At 40.9% G+C, this 17,994-nt stretch overlaps 3 protein-coding genes across 3 annotated transcripts; all 3 read right to left on the bottom strand.

Annotated features, from left to right (window-relative positions):
• Window positions 1-541: 541 nt before the first annotated feature.
• smim12 (small integral membrane protein 12) lies at window positions 542-2,895 on the bottom strand. Its single transcript, XM_073463094.1, has 2 exons — window positions 2,818-2,895; window positions 542-1,869 (listed from the first exon to the last, which is right to left on the bottom strand). The coding sequence occupies exon 2, from the start codon at window positions 1,839-1,841 to the stop codon at window positions 1,569-1,571; it is 273 nt and encodes a 90-aa protein (XP_073319195.1). The 5' UTR covers window positions 1,842-1,869; window positions 2,818-2,895; the 3' UTR covers window positions 542-1,568.
• Window positions 2,896-5,123: 2,228 nt separating this feature from the next.
• pef1 (penta-EF-hand domain containing 1) lies at window positions 5,124-13,263 on the bottom strand. The gene is made up of 5 exons (XM_073463076.1): window positions 13,174-13,263; window positions 11,085-11,349; window positions 8,016-8,171; window positions 7,355-7,498; window positions 5,124-6,588 (listed from the first exon to the last, which is right to left on the bottom strand). Exons 1-5 carry the CDS (start codon window positions 13,189-13,191, stop codon window positions 6,359-6,361), a joined length of 813 nt encoding a protein of 270 aa, XP_073319177.1. The 5' UTR covers window positions 13,192-13,263; the 3' UTR covers window positions 5,124-6,358.
• A 1,361-nt stretch (window positions 13,264-14,624) lies between these two features.
• Window positions 14,625-15,778, bottom strand: gjb9b (gap junction protein beta 9b). Its single transcript, XM_073463316.1, has 2 exons — window positions 15,389-15,778; window positions 14,625-15,053 (listed from the first exon to the last, which is right to left on the bottom strand). Exons 1-2 carry the CDS (start codon window positions 15,776-15,778, stop codon window positions 14,625-14,627), a joined length of 819 nt encoding a protein of 272 aa, XP_073319417.1.
• Between the last annotated feature and the right edge of the window lie 2,216 nt (window positions 15,779-17,994).

Raw genomic sequence — 17,994 nt, 5'->3', positions numbered from 1 at the left:
TGATAATTGCTCCAATAGATCACAACGGTTTCTCAATAACCTACAATTTATCCAAAAGCATCATACCAACAATATAAGGAGTCATTTAAATGCCAGCTTTGAAAAACTGAAAAGTCCAGACTTTTTCAAATGAATTGGTCTTCCCTGTTATCATCCTCTTTCTTTGCAAGAGGCAGAACACATAATTGTCTACAGGCCAGATTCCAAAAGGTGAATGAGTTGCCGGTTTCCCCATTTCTCATCTCTTTGTCTCTCCTGTTCCCTCGAAAATAATTTCCTCCTTGAAGCTGAATGAGCAGAGCCATTACTTCCTTCCTTTGACTTTGATGTTACTTTCTGTCCCTGGCAGCAGTTTTCATAATCAAGTGAGATCAGATTATTTGTTCAGACCTGAATGTGAAACAATGCTGCTGTAACACAAGTGACAAAACCTGAAACTTTTGTTTTATTACTCTGTTAGAAGAGATCAGTGGGCGGAACTGGCGATGTCAACAATTCCTTAAAGGAGATGCCGATATTTTCTGAAATATCAACACAGCTGTAGCATACACAAAAATGTTTATTCATCACGCTTTCAGTGACATACATAATTAAAACTTTTCGTGTGCAAACAGTCTTTCTTAAATGAAAGCATTACATGGATGTTTCAGACAATAATGGGACTAAGTAGCTTAAACTTCCTGAGGGGACCTCCCATACTGTTGGATTATTTTGTCACATACCATCAAAGGTTACATGTCATGAGATAAAAAGGCCTGCAACAAAGACCTGTCTTTCCTTCCTCCTCTCTCCTGTTCACAAACAAAAGTCCTTTCTAAATGTACAGAAAAAGATAAAAAGGAGAAATGCTTTGTGACAGGCTTGAAACATGAAAATCAGCAAAGACAATAGCATGTGTCATTTTACTCACAACTAGATTTAAATAAAACAGAAAATGGCCAGTTCCCATCGAAGCCTGCTAACAGTTTGAAGCGTGGACATTTGAAGGATCAATATGTAAAGGTGCAGTATGGAAGAATTTTAGCTGAAGCATAAAAAAAACTACAATTATCCACAGAATGTAAAGGAATAACAATTTGTGATATTTACCGAGGTTAGCATGCTAACCAGCTAGCCCCAGCCCATCCCAGTCCTGTGCCAACAGTGTAAGCACCAACACTCCCCCAGTGCTCCGAGCTCACCGTCTGGACTGCTAGCTGCACGGCTAACTGAGCTAACGCAACAGTGATTACTCTGGTGGTATTTGTGTTGCGTATGAATTCAACAGATGGTCAATTCTTACATATTGCACCTTCAGGATTGTTGTAATTGCAGTGTCTTGCATTAACAGTCATGTGCAACATCAGAAGGAAGGTCAAAGAATCACATACAGCACACTTAAGCTATATTTGACTCAATTAAAGGGTTTATGATCACCCTCTAAAAGGTAGCCAATAATTACACAAGTGAACTGATGCTTTCTGGTCAGCATGGATGAGGATGTATGGCTGCACAGGTGTTTTTGACCCCTTTGCTCTCCTGCTGAGAAAAGGGCAAAAACAAGTCTCTCACACCAATAACATGATGGGCTAGCTCTTTTCGGGTCGGTTCCTGTTCAGAGCCGCTTTGGGTGTGAACTCCAGTTTCTCTTTGAGGCTAAGCACCTGGGTGCTGTCCATGCCTGCCTGTTCCTCTAGCTTCCTCTCCTCCCTTAGCTCCAGGATGCCCTTCTCCTCTCGAGGTTTAGGGGTCCCTCTGACGAACCACTCCAGGCTGTAGCCAACCGCGCCCACCACGAAGGCCACGGGGAAGGTGACGTAAGGGGCATAGGTCCGTAGCGCTGTCCACATCACAGGCCACATGACTGCACACTGCTTTGGCTCCCAGGTGCTCCACAGGGGGAAATAATAAAGTGGTGAGTGCATTTGAGCTGACAGTAAAAGCTGATTACAGTATTCAGAAATTAAAAGAGCATATTATAAATATTACTTTCCCCAAGTAGTTTTGAAAAGCCCTTATTCTCAGCTAGTTCCCCCTGGTAGTTGAACCTCATTGTGACTATTAAATCATCAAATTAAAACTACTGAGGTAATAATAGCCCTTACTGCACATACAAATAATTTAGAGGCATTGTCTCTAAACTGTGGTGATAGCAGATGACTGAAATGGACTGCTTCCATGCAGGTATGGGCAACTCTTTTTTGTCTGATATTCATAAACGTCAGACAGTCACCACACATGTCTGTCCTTCTCATGCCCTCTCCAACCAACAAATATAGCATACAAACATAATGGCGGACTCAATGGGAAGGTCCAGAGCAAAACAATCCCAAAACCTCACGTTTCTTCAATGGAAACAGCTTCACATAAACCTGACGCATTGTCAGCACAACGTTAGCCTCACTTTATCAACGTTTATCAGATTAGCGACGCTAACACTGCGTTGTTTCGTGACATTTCGGATATCCCCACACATTTACAGGTTAAAGTTTTGTGATAATTCGCGCTTTTTAGTTTGTTGCATCCTCGCCGAAATGAAAAGCGCTACTCCTTTATTCCGAAAGAGCTTTTACATATGTCCCAGGCCGTGTAGTTTACTTTGTACACAAGGAAGAACATTATATGATCAAATTTGTTATGGAGTTTGGCATTGCGTCAGCTAACCACACAACGTCGGGGAACAGGGGTATAACTGACTGGACACAGCATCTGACGACGTGAAGAAACGGTTGACATTACTGCGAACTAACGTTTGCTCGAAAAAACAAAGTCCTTGTGGGGTTTATATCTCTAAGAGTTTGCTAAGGACATTGGGTTGTGTCATTAGTCTTCGCTCACCTTTACCCGTTAGCACGTTGATGCAGCAGCGGGTCAACGCAACTTCCGTGTGACTGTCGGTCAACTTCCTGGTTGAACTTGATTGGCTGATGAGCTCCACTTTGCTGTAACCAAGACGGTTTAACCTGCGCTTTGTCGGTGCTTGAACACCGCCTAGTGGTCAACATAGCACACTACATGAGTGTATGAGGAATGCCAAAACAGACATTTACATTTAGCTTATTGTTAGGAAACACAAGGGGGATCAACAATCTGCTGTTAATACTTGTACTGACAGTGTTGTGTACAAATAAATTAAGTCATATTTTACAAAATTACTTCATAGACAGTAAATAAACATGCATTCATTCAATTTAAAAGCATCATTAAGTGTGGACATAACAGTGCTTCTGTATCTTTTGACAACAATTTCCCCACAAGAATGCATTAAATTGATTAAAATACATCCTAATAAGCTGTGGGAATATTAAATAATTAAATTCAAGTAAGTGACTTTACATACCGTACATGGATGTTTGTCTCCTCCTTGGCTTTCATGACGAGGAGTCTTACGAAACATAACTTCTGTGTTTCTGTGTTCAAACATTGATGACAATTTTGCACAAAATCCTCCTCTCAAGAAACACTCATGAAAAAGCTGACAGATCTGTCACCAGTATCGTGTGATACGTTGACAAGGCGTGAGCCACCCTCCCTCTTGGATGACAAACCCCTCAAGTGCAGAGACAGTTTTCTTTTTTCAAAAGCTCAATTTGGCACAAACAGACAGGGACACTTTGAGAGGGTTGGTACACTGTGTAAAGACACAAACAGTTTTAGAAGCTTTGGTTTTGTTTACTTTAACTGCAGAGAAATTGTGTACATTTCATTCACCCAGCGGGAGACCATAAATTGCAGAGCAGACTACAGGGTGAAGAATACCCTCCTCTGTGTTAGTGTTGTTTCTGGGTGGTGAATCAGTAAATGGTCTTTGCAAATCTCTACATGATTGATGACACTGATATTTCAGCTCACAGGCCCAAACGTTTTCCATATAACTATACCAATGCGGGGGACAGGGCTGATCTATAGCGATTGGAATCTGGCCTGTCATGGAGCGATGACCTGTTCGGACTCATTGGTCATTTCTGCAGGGGCAGAAAAAAAATTGAGCTGTATCCAAATTTTTTTTCATTACCTCAAAATGCCTGCTGAAATAGTCGTGATTAACAGGATTCTGTGTGGGTGATTATGTTTCATGCTTCAAAATGATTCTTTTAAGCAGTTCCTCCCTCTATGCTGTCCACCTTTTAGTTGCCAGAACTGGCAGTTGATCAGTCCTGTCAGATAAAGTAAAATGTGCTCATCCCCCTGCGGGAAAACAACATTACCAGTGCCAGTTCTGCTTTACCAGCAACCTTAGCGTTGGCAGGATTATTTCATCAGCTCCTGTTTATTAGTAAATGAGATTTAGAGCTGCGCTAGCCAAGATTTTTATGTAAAAATACGACAGTCTTTATCAATCCAAATCACAAACTGGGGCTGACAGAGCGGAGCGTTGCACCCTCGCTAACTGGAGCCCCGCAGACCTGCTCTATTTGCCCAAGTTAATTACAGATGTCAGGCATGGTCAGTGGTGGGAAATTTCCTCATTACACAGAAAATGACAATCAGGACTTAGGTTAAATCACTGCTGAATCACACGAGCCAAAAGGGCTGCTGGAACTCTCTCTATAGACTGAAACCTTCAAGCACGCTGCACTTTTGGCTGCACTTTTAACTGACTGAACTCAGCATTTTGAAAGTGATCCAGACACTAAACCACATCAATGTTCAGGTGTCAACAGAACAGGGGGGGATGACAGGGAGTGTGTGACACCGAGTGTGCTTAAGGACCTGGGAGAGCTATGTTTAACCTCAGATTAAGATGGAGGGAGAGGGGTGAAGTGGAGAGGGAGCTGGGATGTGACCAAAAAAGATGCAAGGGAGAATTTGATGGATGGCCTCTGATTTGGAGAGACGAAGAGAAGCAGGAGGACTCTTGACACAGACTGTGATCAAGCAGAGGAACAGATGGTGAGGGAGAGACGTGCCAGATGTGGAAGGGGAAGACAGAGGCGCTTTTGCTCTTTTGTGCGGCCAATCTGGCCAACAAAGGGAGGAATGAGAGACTGATTGGGGGGATGAGGTAAATTCCGACTTGTTGTTAAAGAAAGTACGGTAACAACTGAGAAAAGATATAAATTCTTAAGCTATTTTCCTCAATTTAAGTACTAACAATAACTGTTCTCTTGCTTTTTTGACCAAAAAAACCCCAAAACATCCCATTGTTCTGTCACATTCACACAGTATTTAATCTTTAGATACAGATTGAACACTACGTACAGTATGCAGCTTCTTGTAATAAACATCAAATCTCTTATGTATTGTATTATCAGTATGAATGGTCGTCAATCAAGAATATGAACACATCAGAATGTGATACAAAAGCATTTATTTGTTTTTGGCATCACAAACCATTTTGGCATGTTTACTGACTGCAGAGCCTCAGTGGAGTGCTAAAATACTGGCCCCCCAATCACTGAATCCCTCATTTCACTGAGGTGAAAGTGGTAAACATAATACATAACACTTCTCAGTGCTTTTGGGTCACATATCTTTTGGCCACAGATTATTTAATTCTTTATGGCTGATGCTGGCTCACAGGAATGCAACTTGGCAAGAAGAGGATAATGAAGTCATTTTACCTAAACATTCAGAATCAATTAGTCACAGAGCTTTAAGGAAAACCCCCTTCTCAGTGTGTGAGAGAATTCTGATATTATAAAATGGCCCTTGTTTTGCTTAATAAGACCCATTTCAATACAAAGCAATGTTCAATACAATGCGCAACCACTGCATAGAAGTACCCTCTGGGAATGCTGAATACTCCTGATATGCATACATGTAAAAGAGAGTTTAAAATCATTTTAATGGAATATGATCATGCTGCATGTGAGCAAAGTCATAGGATATGAATTTGAAGTCCAGCAGAATCATTGTCATGCAGTCTAATTTTGATATTTTGACAGTAGGAGCAGTGAAAATGATCACTGATGGATTCACTTACTGTGTGTTACTTCCTCTCATCAAGTGTTTACACTGATGTTTGGTTAGTGTGGTTTTTGGGTCAACATTCAGTGAATTAAACACATGTAAACAAGTGCTCTCTTGTTTCTCATTTAAACTAGTCATCACTTCGATCAAGTACTGTACTGGTAAGAGTCAAAAAGAGACCCGATAGTTGTCACCAAGGCATCTATGGTAAGATTATCGCTGTTTAAAGGTGAGTGATGTTATAACCTTTGTAACAGCCACTGAACTTCAGTCAGGTGCATGGCGTAAGGCATTATCTACTTACAGCAACAAGCTATGGAATAAGGTGTACTGGCTGATATGTCGTATACATACCAACAGGTTTGGGCACTTATGGGAAAGAAATAAAAACTCAGCAAAATCATGACCTGAACATGGAATGATACTGTGAATCCACAGTGCAGTGGGTCTGTCAGTGGAATGAGGCTCACATGAGCCTGGTGACGGCCCCAGACAGGAAGTCCTCATAGCTGAGTCGGATGTTGCCCGTCATGGCCGTGTCTCTCTCCCTGAACACCTGCGTCATGGACTGGAGCTGGGTGCACACCTGGATGAAGCGGTCCAGATGGATGCCGGGTCGTGCCCCTCGCACGGCATAGCGGCGCACCAAGTTCTCAGAAAACTGGGGGCTCAGGTTGTAGCCCATCTGAGCGAGGGCTGGAGAAAGGAGACGGACAGAGGAAAGATACCCAAGATGGGAATGAATTTTCCTTCTTTGGGTTGTATTTCAGTGTTCATTTTAAAAGACAACTGTCCCAATCATGGCCATGTTTGCTGACAATTTTTGATTGATCCCTATCCCAATTAAATATACAGTATATAAAACAAAACGAAATGCACCGTTACCTTCTATAAAATTACAAATTTGTGTGGGCTTGATAATTGTTGGAAACATTTGGGATAATGTAAGTACACAACTATAATAAATATACAATAAAGGTCTAGTTGTTTCCAGACTTTTTAAAGGGGCAAAATGTAACAGAATGTGAAGCAATAACTGTTTTGACGTTATGTCAGAGACGTCTATGTACTGTTTTGAAGAGATATCTGCTGAAGATAACATGCTAACCAGCTAGCCCTGGGCCTGAAAACCTCTTTCTCCCAGAAACAAAACCTTCTGTGCTCCCCTGGTTGTCCAGGGCTAACAGTAGCTGCAGTCATGAATGTATAAAAAGATACAGTTAGCAGCAGTTAGCAGTTATCATTCTTGTGATATGCTGCCCCTATTTGTTTGGAGTATAAATTCAAGGTGGCCAATTCCTCCGTATTGAACCTTTAATGCAGAAAAGTTTCACTTTCTATCTTTAAATTGTAGCATTTTTAACACACACACAAACACACACACACACACACACACACACACACACACACACACACACACACACACACACACACACACACACACACAAACAAACAGGGATACCTTGCTGTAGCTCCATGCCACTGATAGACCCTGAGCGGTCTCTGTCATGCTGCTGAAAGAGCGCCCTCCACCGCTGTATGAAGTCCCACAGTGCCGAGAAGCCAAACAGGTCTATTCTACCTGTCCGCGTCTTGTCGAACATGTCTAACAGGAAATAAAAAACACAGCATGTTCAGCACAAACAAGACTCAGACGCTTTCCTTCGGTTATTCTTGCGTAACAGCAAGAAGTCACACATTTCTCATTACGGTAATAGGACACATTAGTCACTGGCTGGCAAATTCAGCTGGAATGCAGGGCAACATCAAGATAGACATGGCTCGTTAGTGACCAGTTAGTTAGTCTCATCAGTCACATAGTTATTTCTTAGGTGGACTCCTGGTTGCCTAAATGTCTCCTCTTAGAAACAGAGATTTCTATTTATAAGTTTAGGAGATTTAGTGGTCTACTCTGAATTTAAAACCAGCCTATTTTCTTTCTCCTGCCACTCCTTTATTTATTTGTTTTTCCTAAGCAACTTCCTTCTCCACCAAGCCACTTAGCTCTCTGAAAGCATTCTATATGGTTAAACCCAGTGTGATTTTGCCTAAGGAAACGCTGCCAAAGCATCTCTAACTTCTTTATCCTCACAGAGCTACTTATGTTGAGTCGTGCAACTTACTGATCATCATGAGGCAGGTCTCGTCATTAAAAGCAGAATAGTTGGAGTTGACAAGCGCCTGCTTCAGCTCCTTTGGGTTGATGAAGCCGCTGTGGTCAGTGTCGACGGTCTGGAACCACTGGTACGCCTCTGGGTTAACACCAGGAGGGATGTTGCCTGAAGGGAGGATATATAAGAGTAGTAATAGGATGTTGAAGAAAGGACAGGGAGTTTCAGACTGACTTTGAAGATGCCCATCAGTAGAAGATTGTTTTCTTAGCATGATGTCTCCATCACTAGTTTCTTCTTCATCATCTTCAGTCTGCCTGTGCCGACTAGTCTGATTTATTCTCTTTATTATTTCCCATCCTTATGTTTTCTACCAGTTATTATTTCACTGGAGCTTTCAGACTCTGAGTAGGGGAATAGTTAAAGAGACAGAAGAAAGAGACAGCGAAGATTCTTCTAAATGAAACGGCTGTCTCGTTCTGATGCAAAATAATTTCTTATTTATTGAGAGATGAAGACACACACTTCAACTCACTGACAGTTGAAATTGCAAAAACTTTATCATAAAAAATGACATCTGTGCTTGACTCAAACTTTGGGCCCTGGTGGTGTGTGTGGTGAAGGCACTGACTCCATTAACAGTACAGTATGCAATGACTATAACATCTAATATACTTTATATTTAATTGTTAAGCCAAATGCAATTCGTACAACTACAAACTAAACTTCTTTTTAATTAAACTATTGTAGCTACAATACTGGCATGTTACTTGAAGGCGAGTATTTATGTCTTTTTAGTTATTATAACATTATAATAGCTCCTTGTGTCTGATTTACTAAAGAAAACAAATGTATTTAATCACACTATTTACCTCTGATGTGTTCATGTGAGTGTTGGTCCTGGGACATCATAATTAATGTTGCTACAGGGTCATCACTGAAACTAACCAATCATGTTTTTGTATGTCATAGTGAAGCGACTTGGGGAAAAAGACCAGAAAAATATGCACAAGGGAAAAGCTATTCTTTTAAACACATGTTTAACGTTGAGAAAGGTTCTATTTTAATCCAAACGATGTTATTTACGAATCAAATCAAATCAATTTTATTCATATAGCCCAAAATCACAATCACATTGCCTCAGTGGGCTTTAAAATCTGTACAGTGAACGATATCCTCTGTCCTAAGACCCTCGATTCGAGTGAGTGAAAAAAAAACCCTTCTAACGGGGAAAAAAAAAGATGGAAGAAACCTCGGGAAGAGCCACAGAGGAGCGATCCCTCTCCCAGGATGGACTGACATGCAATAGATGTTGCATGTACAGAAAAGAACAACAAAATCACAGTTTACAGTTGGAGTGAACTTTTGAATACTCAGCTGAAACAAAAGGAAAATAATCCTAAAAAAACAAAAATCTGCATGTCCTCTGAGAAAGCATGAACTCTATGTGGTTTCTCATTTCTAATTTAATTATGTGTTTTTTTGACATTCATTAACTTTATGTGTTTTGGAGACAGATCTGAGTGGGGATGATGTTATGTTAAACTATCTCCATGGCATTTGATTCAAAGGACATTATTCTTAAAAGCTTAAGAAAAAATACTAACAGAGGAAGTACTTCAAATGAACTTGGATTGCAAATAAGAACCCAAATGATAACCCTGACCAAACAGTGAAAGAAAACTGTAAAGACATGGAAGATAATAAGTGAACAGCATAATATGTTCCAAGCAGGATTCAATTTCCTATCCCCTGAGTCAGAATGCCCTATGTAACACCCAACACGAGTCGCAAAAGCTTTGACATTACAACAGCGTGATTGGTCCCTTTTACTGATGGTCCTGGAAAAACATTAATTATGATGTTGTAGGAACAACACCAACACAGCAATATCAGATACACCACACGTAGGCACAAATGTTATTGTTAAATCTACCCGCAATATCAGATACACCACACGTAGGCACAAATGTTATTGTTAAATCTACCCGATTTGTGCCTGCAAATGTGTTAATCTTAATTTGCATCGCAAAATTTAGGATTAAACAACACGTACAGAGCGAACTCTCCTGTTCTCTCCTTGGAACCTTATTTTAACGGTAGGATTTGGACTGCCATGCCTACTTAACATGAAGCAAAGTGCTACACCTGTCCTCAACAAATAAAGTGTGATATTGTTATTAACCCTTTTTTTCACTGCGCCTCATGCTGCACATTTAACTGAGAATATGACATTTTTAGGAAAAATATATATACATAATACATAAACATGATGTACCCCCCTCCCCAGCGCTAAAGGAACTTTAATATTTCCACTATCCAATTTATTTAACTAAAATCATGTATAAGCTTAAGGTAAGGAAAAATGCAGAGCTCAGGAATAGTGAATCTCCCTACAGTTGTAAAACTAGTTGGTATTCTGCAAAAGAATACCTCCCCAGCCTTAGTTATATATGCTCAGTGTTTTATAAGGCTCAAGGTGTGAAAAAGGGTCAAGGGTTGAGGAAAAGTCATCTCAGCAATAAGGGAGATAGTATCGGGCAAGAGGCCATTACCTGAATATATGGAGGAAGAGAAAAAAGTGTGAAAATGGTGTGAGATGAGGGTAGGAGTGGAGGGAGGGCTGATTGTCAGAAAAATGAATAGGGAGAGAGGGACAGGTGACACTTCAGGACAGACCCTGATGGATTTTTACCCTGCGGGGAGTGATAGCCACATGGGCTCTGACTTAGGCTTAGCTGCTACAGGAAATAGTGTAATCACACACATATACACACAAAACACACTCCTTAACCATCTGTCTCTTACTCTGTTTAGCCCTCACTCAGTATTACCGGAGTCATCACTCCAGCCGTGTAATCCTGCTGAGGGGCACAAACTGAACCCTGTCTCTACATGACTGTCTGGGAACGGAAGTCATTTTCTATCCATCATCCCGCCAGAGAGTGAGGGAGAGAGAAGCCATGAAGGAGGAGAAGGAGAGTATCTGCAGTCTCCTCGTGTTTAGAATAAGCCCGTTCAAGTCCCGCAAGCAAACCTACTACAGAAGCTAAGGCAGCTGCAGTCTCATCCTACAATTACCTGCAGGAGCATGGTGTCCATAATGTCCTCCATGAGGCTGTCCTCCATGAGGCTGCCCCCCGTAATGACCGCCATAATGACCGCCGGGGGGACCCCCTGGTGCCGGCCCATACTGCCCTCCCTGACCTGGGGCTCCGTAAGCACCATAAGGACCTCCTGGTTGATGTGTTGCACCACCGTATGGAGCTGAAGGGTGATGACCATAGGGACCACTGCCTCCCCCGTATGGAGCACCGGGTGGTGGGTGGCCTCCTACTGGATAGCCCTGCAGTGACAGACAAGTTCACTGAGAATGTATGATAAATACAAAGAATACACAGGCTATGTGTGGCTAGATGGAGCTTCTTATAGTCTCTCAAGAGATTAAAAATGTTTAAAAAAGTCGACATAAATTGGATATAATGAGTACCATGCAATACTTTATGTAATATGTAAAGTATTCCCTACCCATAGTTAAAATGGACATTTACTGTGCTAAAAGGATAGTTTCAGTATCTACTCACCCCAATGCCGATTGAAAGGTGGGTAATGTTTCTTTCTTTATGCTTTTTTACCATTGTCAATTTAATATCTACACTGTAGTTACAGTGTATCACACGGCACATATCTTTACATCACTATTTCTATCAATATTTCTACTTCAACACGTAGATACTGTATATATATATATACACACAAAGTTGCGATATATTGTAGTTTTAATGTACATATTTTGTTTACAATTATTTCTATATTTTAGTTACTTACTCTTAGTTGTATTATGTTTCTCTATTTAAATCTTGTTTATACGTTCAGTGTAATATTTCTACTTTAGAAGGAGCAGCTATAAACATACACATTTCCCCCCACGATGATCAATAAAGTTCTTCTGTCTCTGGAGCTTCACAGCCAAACAGTGTGGCAGCATTCTCCTAAACTGAGATCCCAAACTGATTGAGAAGGACATTATTTACACCCTTGCTGTGCGGTCGAGCTTGTGCACCCACTTCAGACAGGATCTCACCAACTCTTGTAGCTGAGCAGCAACTGTGAAGATTTCAGCTTACAATGGGTTGTAATTAACGTCTTTTGAAGACAATCTGGGATCCTGGGGCTTCCGGAGACTGAAATTGAGCTGTATGGAGGCATTTTACGTTTTAAAACAAGCCCCCATCTACTTCAGTTGTTTAGGAGAATGCTACAACGGTGTTTAGTTGTGAAGCTCCATAAAACTTTGTAGACTACACAACTTCACCTGACTTTCCATCAACATGAGGGTGGGTAGATGATGACTGAATTTTCCTTTTAGGGTGAAATTATCCTTTAAGGTCCACTTTTGAGTACATCCATTTCCACTATACTCTCACCGTTTTCTCACTGCTTTCACACCAGCAGCATACAGGTTAAGATTATCCTTACAAAACATGTCATTAGTTTATACAATATCTTATATGAAGCTACCATGGACACGTATGAGCTCTATTCAATGTTTCAGCGCTCGTTATAGATTAAATCATCAATATTAGTTTTACAACAGTACTCTGCAGGGGGCCATTTTCCCTACGTTTTAACATCTGCAGATAATATTTCTGTATTTTACTCGGGCAAAACGGTAAATGTGCAACTTGTAATGGAATATACGACCAGTGAGGTATTGTTACTTTTACTTTTACTTAGAGGGATGTGAGTACTTCTCCCACCACGTATGTATGTACTATACATATTACCTCATCTTGTGACACACTGACTTCGAAGTGATGACACAAGAAGTAATAGACTGCCTGTGCACTTTAAAAAAAGGGGGATACTACAGAAGTTAGGCCCTTTATAGTGTCCTATTCTATTCTATAGCTTAACTATAACTCCACCAATGCTAGCGCAATATAAATTAATGTAACGCTAGCAAAACACAGCAACAGTTACACACTGTTTACTGCTATCTACATCCCCATAGCAAGCACACGAACGGCTAACGTTACTTGTGTTTCTATGACATACACTATTAGTTACGTTGTATCACGGCCAAACAGTAGATGACACACGTATTTAACAATATTAATATGTTATTCTAATTCACATAGACGGAACACAAGACGTAGTATTTCTTTACCTGGCCGTGGAAACTCATATTTGACAGACTTTACTTCCTTCAACAAGGCAGCAGCTGAGGCGGATACGGCACCACTTTCTGAGGGTAACTATTGGTGCATTTCCGGGTCTGTCAAAACCGCACCCGCGTCTCCTGCTTCTGATTGGATGTCAGAGTGGAAAAAGTGATGACGTCGGAACAAGTAAGTGTGAATCACTGTGTCCGTCACTCCAATCAATGTAACAGAATACTTGGTGAGTTACTCATTCACTGTGTAATCCGGTAACAAATACAGGCTTTATGGGAGTTTCCCCTGACTTTGACAAGGTAATGATTTATTTTATATTTTTAAAATCATTTAATGGATATACATAAAGTGAGTGGACATGCACAGGCTACACGTTGTACATAACCAACCACTTCATGTATAATATTAAATATTTATGTCATTTCACCATTGGTATTGTTTACAAATGACATTAATGCTTGTTTTATTAATTTATAAACACATCTATCATCATCCATTGGTATGTACATAATAGTTATATAATAGCATAGTTTTATTTCATTGTATATTATTATTTCAAACAAAATGTCGCCTTTCCTTTCCTCATCTTCACAGTCAGACGTAAGCCCTTAACTGACAGCTTTAAATGATGTATGATGTATTATAATAGTAGAGGTTTTATCAAATAAAAAAACAAAGGACACACACTGAAATATGAGAAATAACTTTATAGATGACAACAATAAATACAAAATATAATACAAAATATATATTCTCTGGAATCTTCATTCTTTAAAAAAAACAAAAAACAAATCTGTGGACATAAAAATATATTTGGTCAAATTTTTCAGCAGTTTTGATATGATTTAATAGTTTTACACAAAATGTCAACAGGAGCCAAAGTAAGTCTTTCACAATAAAAATCTTCATATTTCATATCAAAGATCAAAAACCACTCAAGTGCTTTCTGCTGGTTACTGTTACCCCTTAAGGAAGTGCTCTGTGTGCTATATCTTGTTTTATTCATTAGGGGGCAGTGTGTATATACAGGGAAATCACTCTAGACTGTATTTACATGACTTAGAGTATTTCAACATTATATATTTCTAGTTTTATTGACATAGTACCTGATATAACAGCTTAAACGCACAACTGGCGAATAAAACATACAGAAACACAAATATAGACACACATCCACACTGTCACACAAACCTTTTCCAAAAGATACTCACCACCCTTTAATTCCCTCTCATCTTTTTTGAGGGGCTAAATTGCATAAATATGTTGTGCATCCCTGCAGAAAGTCATTTAATATGATAATATTTACACAACTCTGTCTCAGAGATCCCTGAATTGATGGATATCTTTCGTGTTGAGCAGCAGTTCTCTGCAGAGTCTGATGAATGCATTGTGTCCCATGAGTACTTTTCTCAGTTTTTCAACATGACTCCTGCCATATTGTACATTATTTTTTTGGAGGTGGCGCATCCATCTCCTTGAAGTTACTGAGGTTTTGGATGGAGGCTGTAGGATCCACTCTGATTGATGTTTTGGACCTGAACTCTGACCTGGGCGCTGACAGCGGCGCCATCTCGTGACTCTCAGCGAACAGCCTCCTCTCTGCCTCAGTCTTCCTCCTGATCAGTTTCTGGATGCGTTTGCAGATGAGGTAAATCATCTCGCAGATGCACATTAAGATGCAGAAAGCAGAGGAGACCACCATGAAGAGGGTGAAGATCTTCTTCTCAGTGGGACGTGATATGTAGCAGTCCACCGTGTTGGGGCACGGTTCGAGGGAGCACTTGGACAGGCGGGGCATGTCGTAACCGTCGTAGACGTGGTACAGGATGTAAAGGAAGCCAGCGTCGAAGCCTGCCTTGAAAATCAGACTCGTCTATCAGAAAAAGGGGAGATACATTTTTCAGTTTTAAATAAATAAGGGAATTTCATTTGCAGAGTTTGATCATAGCTGGAGAAATTATGTCTTTTGGAAGTAGAACAATTGATCTATAACGCAAGATTTATCAAAAAATGTACATAAGCATTTGAAACAATTGCAAGCTCCTAACTAACACAGCTTGAGTCCAGGTTGAAAGAATGCCACAGCCACTCATCCGTGGCAATTATTTCTGACATTTTTAACAATGACTAACTTCAGTTTGCTCAAGGTTGAAGCACTGCCGTGTCTCATGTGTGGAAGAATGAATCTTTCAGACCCTTCATGCTCACCAGGTAGGTCCACCACAGCCCCCCGCGTTTCTTCCCAGGGTTGGCATACAGGTGGGCGCCCTTGTGCGAGGCGCCGTACTGCATGTCCTTCTTCTCGCGATACTTGACGTGCCCCACCACCATCAGCGACGGACAGGTGACGAAGATAAGCTGCAGGGCCCACAGGCGGATGTGGGAGATGGGGAAGATGGAGTCGTAGCACACGTTGGTGCAGCCAGGCTGGGCCGTGTTGCACACAAAGTCCTTGTTCTCGTCGCCCCACACTCGCTGGGCCGCCACCACGAACACCATCACCCGGAAGACGAAGACCATGGAAAGCCAGACACGGCCGAATACGGTGGAGTACTTGTTTACCCCGCTGAGGAGCGCCTCCAATGCAGACCAGTTCATGGCTGCTGCCTCAGAGGTTCAGGAGGGGGAAGGAAATGGAAGAGCTCCTCAAGAGACCAGGTGGGATGAGGTTCTTGATGAGCGCACCCTGAGCAATGGAAGAATGACAAAGCAGATAAGAGAAAGGAGCATAGTTCAAGGACTTGAATGTGAAAAACTCTCTCCATTTATTAGATATAATAGCACTGCACATTCATCTTTTCATATATTTAATTCAATTCTATAAAGCAAGTATTGCAGCCAGGTTTAAAAGGAGTACTCCCAGTGATTTAATATCGCACCTTCTTAAAGTTAAGGGACTGGAGTGAGACATTTTAAAGGCCCTATATTGCATGGTGAGATTTCTGTCTTTTTTGATGATATAACAGGGTAGCAGCTGTAATAAATTCTGTGAACGTATCAAATCTCTCAATCCAGGGAGAAATGCACACAACTGTAGTCAGAAATGTGCCTTGAAATGAACCGTCAGGACTTGGGTGCGGTTGTGATGTCACAACTATACAGTCACCACCCTCAGCCACACCCCCCTGGACAACTGTGATGGCAACACCAGCAGTTCTGATGCGGAAACTCAGTGGGTGGTGCCTACTCATGCCTGTGAGAGCTGACCAATAAGAGCAGACTGTTTTTTGCAGAGGGGGCCTTAAAGAGACAGGCACTAAAACAGAGCGTCTCAGACAGAGAGAAAATAGAGGTGCTACAGTTATGAACAGCATGAGGAAACAATCTGTTTTTTGAACATTAAAAGAGTAATATGTAAGGTTGTTAAATACTGAAGGGTTGGGTTGGTGGTTAGCCCAACCTACCAACCAAATGTCAGTATTTGATGACTGAGGAATGAGACTCAGCAATCAACTATCTTTCACCTGAATTGCTTTTTGTACTTTTACAGCTTATAAACATTTTCTAGTGGACTCCAGAATAAAAACCTGTAAATGAGCATAATATGGGAACTTTAAAAAGACGGGTCAAAATCAACGCAGCAGCTTAGATATCTTGACTTTTAGTTCACAAAATTGGGACCCGAGAGGACCCAATAAGACCCAAAAATCCTGGATCCTACATTTCCCATAGTGCAACCAGATATCATCCATTGTTTTAACTTTCAAACTCAAACTTTATAATGCAGACTTTCTGATATAAATCTGTAGTCTCCAAACTAAAGCCAGCACAACTCTGATGACATCAGCATAACATCATCAGGATTATTTTCTCAGATTCGAAAAAACTCCTCCAGACCCTTGGACGGTATCATACAGCTGTTGTCACTGACTAAATAGGACTCCTCAGGCACATTAACCTGACTCGATGTGCCCCTTTAAAAATGTACACATTTGCTAACACATGGGAATCACGAAAAAGTATTCCAATTACCCGTGGCTGATTTCAAATTATAAAAGAATAGTTTTGATTTTTCATGTTTATATTAGTAATGATATATAATAGTTATACTACATAAAGGTAATACAACTTTTCCAGGTTATTTCCCAACCTGAAGAGGCAGAATAAACAATCAAAAGGAAAAAATCATTTTGATGTGATCAGCTGTATAGAAACCAAACAACCAGACATCATTTTCACACCCATAGTCCCTGTGATAGCCGATCCGTATTTACACAGAGGTACCTTGTCAGAACTGACTCATTACACATCAGTGAGTGAGTCATCGTTGGGCCCTCCCTGTTCTGAAAAGACGAAACCAACTGTTAATACGATGTTTGATCAGGCAGCCACAGTCATCTCTGTAATCCCGCACTTGGTTCTTCAAAGGACCGTTAAGGGATGGCTTTCATTTGTGATCATGCCATGGGGCTCCTGCTCTGTGATCAAGAAGGGGGATTTCAGTTGAAATATTAGCATGTGGATTTAAAGATGGAGCTGTTGTGGATCACCTCTGTAGTCAGCTGGCTCTGACTTTCAGATATTTGCGGCTGCATGTGTATCCTCATCCCATTTCTCCCTCTCTCTGGAGTTTGGTGGTGTGTAAACCGAGTGGTGTATGCATACATGTGTGTGTTTAAAAAGCTTCATTTGCATGAGAGTCTAAGAGGGAGTGACAGATTTAGTTTGGGTTGGGAGCTCGGGAGCGACAGGTGTGACTGTTGAGTGAGGGGTGCAAACAGTATTGAAATACATATTTGATTTTGTTATGTAAGTGTAAACAGGAGGACATAAGGGTTCAGATTTCTAAAGGATTACTTTTCAACAATAGGAGA

Source organism: Pagrus major, chromosome 3 (genome assembly GCF_040436345.1).
Source record: "Pagrus major chromosome 3, Pma_NU_1.0".
In the NCBI taxonomy this organism is placed as follows: Eukaryota; Metazoa; Chordata; class Actinopteri; order Spariformes; family Sparidae; genus Pagrus; species Pagrus major.
Note: the sequence above shows the minus strand (reverse complement) of the source record. Positions and strands in the feature narration are given on the sequence as shown.

Excerpts from the sequence above, each read along its gene's own strand:
- smim12 (XM_073463094.1), bottom strand. The coding sequence starts at position 1,841 with ATGTGGCCTGTGATGTGGACAGCGCTACGGACCTATGCCCCTTACGTC.
- pef1 (XM_073463076.1), bottom strand. Across the intron at positions 8,172-11,084 it reads TGGACACCATGCTCCTGCAG|GCAACATCCCTCCTGGTGTT; the intron begins GTAATTGTAGGA and ends TCCTCCCTTCAG. Across the intron at positions 7,499-8,015 it reads GACCTGCCTCATGATGATCA|ACATGTTCGACAAGACGCGG; the intron begins GTAAGTTGCACG and ends ATTTCCTGTTAG.
- gjb9b (XM_073463316.1), bottom strand. The coding sequence starts at position 15,778 with ATGAACTGGTCTGCATTGGAGGCGCTCCTCAGCGGGGTAAACAAGTAC. Across the intron at positions 15,054-15,388 it reads GGCTGTGGTGGACCTACCTG|ACGAGTCTGATTTTCAAGGC; the intron begins GTGAGCATGAAG and ends TTTTTCTGATAG.